The 8364-nt window shown below is 34.1% G+C and overlaps 2 protein-coding genes across 2 annotated transcripts; one reads left to right on the forward strand and one right to left on the reverse strand.

Annotated features, from left to right (window-relative positions):
- Positions 1–568: 568 nt before the first annotated feature.
- LOC146943078 (Zn-dependent exopeptidases superfamily protein) lies at positions 569–5352 on the reverse strand. Its single transcript, XM_085757166.1, has 11 exons — positions 5148–5352; positions 4730–4787; positions 4545–4655; positions 4199–4336; positions 3835–3904; positions 3696–3751; positions 3318–3443; positions 1984–2123; positions 1356–1428; positions 1200–1274; positions 569–1010 (listed from the first exon to the last, which is right to left on the reverse strand). Exons 1-11 carry the CDS (start codon positions 5291–5293, stop codon positions 696–698), a joined length of 1308 nt encoding a protein of 435 aa, XP_085613292.1. The 5' UTR covers positions 5294–5352; the 3' UTR covers positions 569–695.
- A 1500-nt stretch (positions 5353–6852) lies between these two features.
- LOC146943079 (uncharacterized) lies at positions 6853–7886 on the forward strand. Its single transcript, XM_085757167.1, has 2 exons — positions 6853–7110; positions 7218–7886. The coding sequence occupies exons 1-2, from the start codon at positions 6990–6992 to the stop codon at positions 7763–7765; spliced, it is 669 nt and encodes a 222-aa protein (XP_085613293.1). The 5' UTR covers positions 6853–6989; the 3' UTR covers positions 7766–7886.
- Positions 7887–8364: the final 478 nt, after the last annotated feature.

Genomic DNA, 8364 nt, shown 5'->3' on the forward strand with positions numbered 1-8364 from the left:
TTCATTTGATAGCTTAGATCAAAGCTATCATAATATACTTAAGCTTATAGAAAAAGTTATGTTATAGTGTATATAAAAACAATATAAAAAAATTGTGTCAAAAGAAATAAAAACAACATAAAATAGTTTATATATAAGCACTTAGTTGCAATTTTGTTTTGGACAAGCACTTGCTTGCAATTTAATTAAGTTGTTTATACAATGAACTTTGTACAATCTACTCAGATGAATATATGTATGATGTATCTATTTTATGAACGAAAAATGTTGTACAACTATTTTGGACAACTCTTTCTCTTTTACTCTCATTGTGTTCTTACCCTTTCTCTTCCTCTTTATCTCTTTGTTGTTTTTTATCACTACGAAGAGACAAGAAGATTGTCCCAAAAGTTGTCACAAACTGGTTTTACATACATCATTACTCTTTATGAACACAACAAAAGAAGACAACTCTTGTCTTCAGGTGAATGCATCATTTGTGCCACTGGCATAGCCACACCACACCCATAACATGAGGATAGGCCGCACAGTTTTTCTTTTAAAACACAACAACCGACCATTCCCCAAGTTGGGCACAATAAAGAATCAGAATATATAGCCTGTGAAGAAATGTGCGTTACAGAGTAATGCAGACAATAATTTAACTTACAACTTTTTCTCAAAATTGGATATACAATTACTGATATGACCTAATTTTAAAGGGACATAGCAGAAACAATTGGCCTACTCTTAGTTTTTGAAATTCTAGAACAGAACATGCACAATAGTAAAACTGAAGATAGTAAAAAGAGCCTATAATATGTTCTTATTTCTTGCATTCCAAGCTCAAGTACTTCCATCTTTTTTCCATATCTATTTCTCCTCTCCATCAAATACCCATCTAGATATTCATCTATTGATACTAACTTATCCAACTTAAAGACAGACGCTTTTGATTGGATCTCACCAAGCTGGTGTGGCGCCAATTTAAAAATTGTAAAGAAAGCTGCAGACCAGTCATTGAGAACCGTCTGAAAAAGATAATGTCAAATGTTAGGATCATCATTGTTCTACTGTCTCTAAATGTCCTCCCCCTCTCTTTAATTGAAAGTTAAAAAAAAAACAAATTTTTTTTATCAATAAATCAATTGAAAGAAATATATAATAGCTCTCAAATAAACTTGAAGTGATAATTGCTGAGAAGTTATCAAGTAACATACATCGTAGCTAGCAAGGTCAGTGGGATTAAACATTTTAAAACAGTCTCTTGATGAAGCTGTTCCATCACCATATATCTGTCGGTCAATACAAGACGTTAGGATACCATATCAAATTTGCTACTACAAAATAGGAAGGGGTCCAGCAGGTATACATACCTCAAAGGTGTAGGCCAAGGGAACCCTCACAACGTCATACATGAAATCAGTTGCTGTCCCGTGCGCAAAATACCTGGATAGGCATGTTCTTATTTGAGGAAGGATTGACATATAAACTACAGACAGCAATATGAAGGCATTTGTCTGCCTCAAGACTAGTAAATATGGAGAATAGAAACAGATCATGTATGCTGTACTTTTAAAATTTGCAATTTTTATTTTAACACTTTTGGCACCTAAAAAATAGTACAAGCAACTTGCAACTTCCAATTTTAAAAAGCAATAGCATATCCGAGCCCTTAAAATGTCAATTCACCAAACGTGTGCTATTCACACGCAGCTTGCAAACAAATAAGCTAAGGTCATCACAGGTTTACTGTGTTTTGAGAATGAGTATGTATCTCCCCTTCTTACATGCACTTTGATTAAGTTCCATACCTTGCGGTGGATTCAAAATAAATAAAATAAAAACGAAAAACTGCAATAGTCAGACCAACTGTTCATTTTTTTAGCACTAAAGATAGAAATAACAACAACAAAAAAAAACAAATATATAAACCCCAAATATTTGGCCTAGTAAGAAATATGTATCAGTCCTCTCATCAAATTCAAATAAAAATCAACTAACCCTACGGAACCACCTCCAGACCCAATTACGCAACGCCTTTGGCAATGAAGCTGCTTTACTTCTTCAAGCAACGACTTCATCCGTTGCAATGGCAATCCCTCAGGTGTTGTATTTTTGTGATCATATGGCATAAAAAGAGCCTGCAGAGGGATTGGAAATGAGACAGTAATATTTGTCATGCAAATTCATATGATGGTTCCAAAGCATCTTTACCAAATTACATGAATTATCAAATTAGATACAGAAGAATGAAAAAAAGAACAGTCAAATATAAAAATATATATAATCAATACACAAAGTGTCTCAACTAAGTACACGTGCACATAAAAGTAACATACTGTCAAATAATGTAAAAGCAGCAAGAATAACAACTAAAACAATAGAAGTAATACTACACAGTAAGAGCCATGAACAGAACAACAAATTTTGGGTAGTGGGGTCGAGAAAATATCAGTTAGTTCACATAAGAAAATAAAGCACGATAAAGGGGTTAACGACAAAACAAGGCTTAAATGACAATCTAACAATTAGGGTTATGTAACTCCGTATTGCCAAATGTCGACTCCATTCCTGGTATGAGTCAAGTACTGTAATGTGAATAATGTATGTGTATCCTAATATTTACACCTGATACTTCCTCTCTTCCCGAAAGAGATTATCAAAAATTTCTATCACATCTTTCTTTCAGCTGCATAACAGTGTGACAATCTTGGAGGAGTCTAAAGCATAACTTTGATTTCAAGAAAAAAGTTTGCTAAAGAAGGACAGTAAAAGAGTAATAGTAGCGTGGTTTGTTTGCTAAAGGGTTAAGTGTGAAGCTTGTGTTATCAGTGAGACATTAAAATTAAAAAATAAAAACACAGAATGTGTCCAAATGGATTCCAGTAGCCAATTTTTGAATGAGAGACTAGTTTTGCATCCCTATAAGCTACTTTACTATGTTGTCTTAAATAGGTTAGTTGTTGAGAAGAATTCATGGTTCAGAAAAATGCAGTTGTAATATGCAATGGGTCGGCAGAATTCATAAAGCCAGTTTTTGTGGTATTTTTCAACATAATATTGGGAAACGTGCTGTTTTTTAAGTTCAACAAAAACAAAGTAGAATTTAGGAGTAGGATAGCATCCTGTAAGGAAATATCATTGAAAAAGTTGAAACAGGTAAATAGATTCTGCGAGATTATCTATTAATTATCTCAGCAATTCAGTTAAAAATTCTAACGCCTGCTTGGGTTATATAATGTGCACATCTGTAATTATAACACAGAAATAGATAAGAAACATAAGGGGACAATCATTTGATTTTTCAAAAAAGGTGAAAAATTAACTAAGCTTACCTCCATTCCAGAGTGCACATTGACCCATATATGTGGTTCAAAAGATACCGCGAGTTTCCTCATTATTTGACTTTCAGGCTCGCTAAATGGGGCAACTCCTGGATTCTCCTCATATGGATCATAATCCTATTGTTTTGAGCAATAATAGTAATGAATAAATAGCTTAAGAAAATATTAAACAATTTGACATTTTGCTGGAAAAGAAAGAGATATCTGCATAGATTGACAGGCAGATAACAAGAAGAATGAGAAATGTAATCTAGCCATCTCAATTCTCAAACTATCTAAAAGGTGCAAGCAGACAACGGACGCAATAAAAGCACCATTAATTAATAAAGTTTACAGTATCAACAGAGAGATTGAAGACATGTAACAAACCTTTTCCTTTTTGCCCCAATCTACACTCCAATTCCGGTTGAGATCAACTCCTCTGCCTGCCACATAATATAAACTTCAGGCATTTCAAAATTAGTAACTATTGAACTAAATATCATACAGGAGAAATACGATACAGTACCATTTCTTCTCTCACAGAGATCTCCAGCCTCAACAAGTTTGCGGCCATTAAGGTTTTCCATTGGAACCACCTATATAAAATTAGACAACAACATTATGAAGATACCAATCTCTCATGTTAATTCTATCAATACACCACAAATGCACATAATTCTCATAAATATTTTTTCTTACATTTATTAAAAGTACTTTCTAAGTCTTAAACTTCAATATACACCCAAAATCAAATGTGGAACGATTGGGACACAGTTGTAATACTTCACATATATGATTATGGAACTTCAATTGCATCTTGATAGTCAAACAGAAAACTTCAATTACCACATACATGATTATCACGTACATAAAGCAGAAATTTCAATTACCTTTATTACAACCTTGTCAAGTATACTGTTTAAGGAAGCTTGATCCATGCCAGGCAGAAGTTTTTCTTCACTAAGAATAGACAAAATCCTTAAAGCAAGTTCTGAGGTAATCAGCTCCCTTCCATGCTGTCCAAAACTCTGGAAGACAAGGAATCATCTGTCAAAAAAACCAGAATAACCAATTTGAGAAAACTATCCACTACATACCAAATTACAGCTTCGTAAAAGATCACCATACTGTAACTACAACTTCTACCCTTCTGGAGATTGACATACAGTTATTGGCAACAATAAACAATTTGTGAAACAAAAGATTGTTAATAATAGCAATAGCAATAAATCTTACAAGAAGGATCCGAAGCTTTGGCTTCTCGGGGCTATCTCTCTTTCCCTTGCAATAAGTAACCACCGCAATCTCAGCACCGTAGCCTTTGTTTCCAGCTTTAACTGTCTCCATCTGTATTGAAACATCGAAAATAAGAACTACATATGTGTACTGAAATAGCAAGACACATAGAAAAGGCGACTCACACTGAGTTTATTCGGGTGACGATGTACCAAGGCCTTGATCTCATGCATCAGACTTCCACTGCAGAATTTCACAACAATAAACAAATAGAAAATGAAAACATTGAAGAAAGCGTGAGAATTAAGAAAATTAAGTAAGTTGCACAGACGCAATTAATTAACTTTGATTCCAACACAAGGCAAGGTTAACTAATAAACTATCGATTCATTGAACAAAATCGTAAGTAGTAACTGAAATTTAATGATAGCTGAAAACGTAATCTGAACTGCGAAGGCAAAGCAGAAAAATATGAGATATCGATTTACAGAATTAAATTACGAAATTGAAGAAAGAATTAAAAAAACCGAGGAATTGAATGAAATGAAGATTATTATAAATTAACTAAGGAGTGAAAAAGGAAGGTAGATGAGAGAGTGAAACCTGGAATGATAGAGATCGTAGTTGATTGGCGTAACAGTGAGATTGTTGTTAGATTCGGCGGCATGAACAAAGAGAAAGAGATCTTGTGAAGAAGAGAGTGAGAAGTAGAAGAAAAGAATCAAAGAAAGAGAAAGAAGATCAGCCATGGCAAGCCAAGATCCACTGTATCATTTCATATTCATTATTTATGCTAAATTTAAAAGTTGATTAATACTATGCTATGCTATTGTTTATTAATCTTCCCCGTCCGCATCGTCACTCAGATTATTTATTTTTTCATTGGCAAATTCGTCAACGCCGATTGCTTTTTTCCTTCCCACGTTCAACGGTGTCGATGGAACGCGGTTAATCAATCGTCCTTACTTTTTGTTTTGTTTTTTTTATCATTGTTTTTTACTCAAAAGCATAATTAATTTTTATAGTTTTTGTTTTTGAGGGGAATCATAATTATTTTTATTGTTGTTTTTTAATGACAAATATATTAATAATCTTTCCTTCAAAAAAAAATATATTAATAATTTTAGCGCCAAATGATTTGTCCGGTGAAGACGGATAAAAACAATGATAATGGTGCAGTGCTACGGTGTAGTGTGACGAAGTTTTCACGGTGGAACGAATGATGCTTGCAGCACGTTAGCACTCTAACGCTCAAGTCAGTGTAGAAAACGAGGTTGAATGTGGAAAAATGAGTCGTACCACCTTGAGGGTGACACGGAGTCACCCTAACATAGAGGAAGGAGGCGCTAACTGCTCCCGTGAAATGTGATGCCTCATTAGGGGCCTTGGAGGCCACGTGTACGGCGTATGATGCATGGTGGCGTGCTTCAGTGAGGTAGAGTGCACCAACACCAGTATGCTCACTCGGATGATGCGCCTTGATATGGAGGATTTCATGTCCACGTGTCATCATAGGATCGACATTCTGACATGTCCAAAAAAAAAAATTCAATGGTAACAAATTTTCTTATTAAAAAAAACCATAACAAATTTTCAAGTCACTCTTTAAAAAAATAAAAATTCAAGTCACAAATATATTTTGTTATGAATTTTTTTTAGGGGTAGTTGTGATTTATTAATAGTGCAAAACACGTTATATTATCATCAAAATCCAATTTTTATTTTATATAAATTTAATTTGTATGCATCGACAATGTAAAATATATATATTTTTTGTGGTGGTCGGAGTTTAAACGTCGGATTTTGCATATCTCATGCATTGTCCCCACCAATTAAATTAATTTAAAAAATATATCCACAAATATCTCTTTGATATAATTTGATTAAAAAAAATCTCATATGATTTGTTGGTACAAATTTATAAAAAAAAAAATGACATGCATAGAAATAATCTCACATTTTTGTCGGAAAAAAAAAAAGAAATAATCGCACATTATATTTGTGCGTGACATAATTTCAAGAGTAATGATATTTTGACATCCATTTGATGACAACTTTGTTGACAACCTTGTTTTTCTCACTTCTTATTAGTCAAAAACAAGAAAAAGGAAGAGAGAGGATAACAACATCATGTGAGTATAAGAGAGAAAGTTGTCCAAAAGTTGTCAAAAAGTGATTGTCAAAATATCATTTCTCTAATTTCAAATGGGCGAATCTACTAGCCGGAACAGATAAGAATGGAGACAAAAGGCCAATATGGTAGGGAAATCCGATTATAATAATGAGAAAAAACCACTTTTTGAAATCCACAACATCAGCCGTTGGATCCAAAATATGACCGTTATAGACGCTCTCTTCTATATTTGCCTTTGACTCAAACCCTCGCTACTCTTTGCCACAATCAAATAAAAACCCGCACCGCATTTTCAGTCACACATTGCAGCAATGTACTATTCATCATCAACCATGAAATCCCACCTCCGACCACCGCGACCGATCCCTAAGTCTCCGATGCGTCTTCGAACTCGAACCGTTCTTGACTCTCCCTCTCTTCAAACTCCACCAGGTTCTTATAATCTTATTTCTAATTAATTCTTCTACTTTAATTTCTCGATTTTATATTTTAATTTCTCCATTGACATTTTTTGTTTGTGGATTTGAAAATTGAAACAGGTTCTTTAACCAAGTCTCGGAAACTGGTTCAATCTCCTGAACTACGACCTGAATACCGCACAATTGCTTCTGAATTTAGGGCTTTATCAAGGATGGTTCGTGACGAATTTGGAAAACCAGATCCGGAAGAAATTAATGGTACCAATTCTTGTAACCCTAAATCTGGTGTTCTGTTTCAGAGAGGAAGATTCTATGATGAGTATTCTGCAAAAAGGAACGAGAGGTTGAAGAGAAAGAAAGGAGTCACGGTGGATGAAGTTAATACTACTAGTATTAAGCAAACTAAGGTGAATAATCATCATAATGTTCTTGGTGTTACTGTTGAATCTGGAAAAAAGAATACTGCAAGAAAACTTGGAAGTTTGAGAAAATCTGTTTCTGCTGCTTATTCTGCTGAGGTTAGTGAAACTCCAAGGTACATGCTTAGAAGCATGACTAAGGAGAATAAGAAACCTCCTCTAGCTGGTTCAAGATTTGATAAATCTGTTACTGTTGGTGAGAAGAAAGTTGGAGCATCGAGAAGAGTAGGAAAAATTTCGTACTATTAGGGTTTGATTTAATAATATTGAGAACTTGATTTAATATGATGTATGGGTTGAATCTTGTTCTCTGTTATGTATTCTGTTACTTTTTACCGAATGGAAATTGATACATTTTTCTTGTGTCCCATTTGATTTATTCATTATATATTGTTTGGGAATTATAGTTTTCAATTTTTTGATTGCGATTTGCTCGGTGTTAAGTTACTCAAAGTCCAATCAAGCATATTTGATCAATCACATGGACCAATTCATGCCTGCACGTTAAATACTAGGATTGAATATTGATGTTGTTATGTCAAATTGTAACCGAACACATATTGTGCTGGTTGCAAGGTAGACTTTGCCTATTTATCAGATGGAAGCTTGTGGGAAATGCAAGGATATGAAACAATTGAATGAATCTGGAGAATTGGCAAAACTCTTGAAAGGTTTTCCAACCTAAGATGCTTGGTTTTTGAGTGACAAACGGAAAACGTGGAGATGCAAGGTTTGTGCCTTGTAGTAATTGCAATGGTAACAGACTAACAGGAAATTGCTTGAGGAAGAACAAGGAAAATTCAAAAGGTGTCTCCATTGTACTAATGAAAATGGATTGATAAAATGCT

The sequence above is a fragment of the Medicago sativa genome, chromosome 3 (assembly GCF_051527215.1).
Source record: "Medicago sativa cultivar Bolivia chromosome 3, Bolivia_mono, whole genome shotgun sequence".
NCBI lineage: Eukaryota > Viridiplantae > Streptophyta > Magnoliopsida > Fabales > Fabaceae > Medicago > Medicago sativa.

Coding starts and splice junctions, on each gene's coding strand:
- LOC146943078 (XM_085757166.1), bottom strand. CDS start 5,293: ATGGCTGATCTTCTTTCTCTTTCTTTGATTCTTTTCTTCTACTTCTCA. Junction 4,788..5,147: donor TACGATCTCTATCATTCCAG/GTTTCACTCTCT, acceptor GAAATTCTGCAG/TGGAAGTCTGATGCATGAGA. Junction 3,905..4,198: donor TTGACAAGGTTGTAATAAAG/GTAATTGAAATT, acceptor AATTTTATATAG/GTGGTTCCAATGGAAAACCT.
- LOC146943079 (XM_085757167.1), top strand. CDS start 6,990: ATGTACTATTCATCATCAACCATGAAATCCCACCTCCGACCACCGCGA. Junction 7,111..7,217: donor CTCTCTTCAAACTCCACCAG/GTTCTTATAATC, acceptor AAATTGAAACAG/GTTCTTTAACCAAGTCTCGG.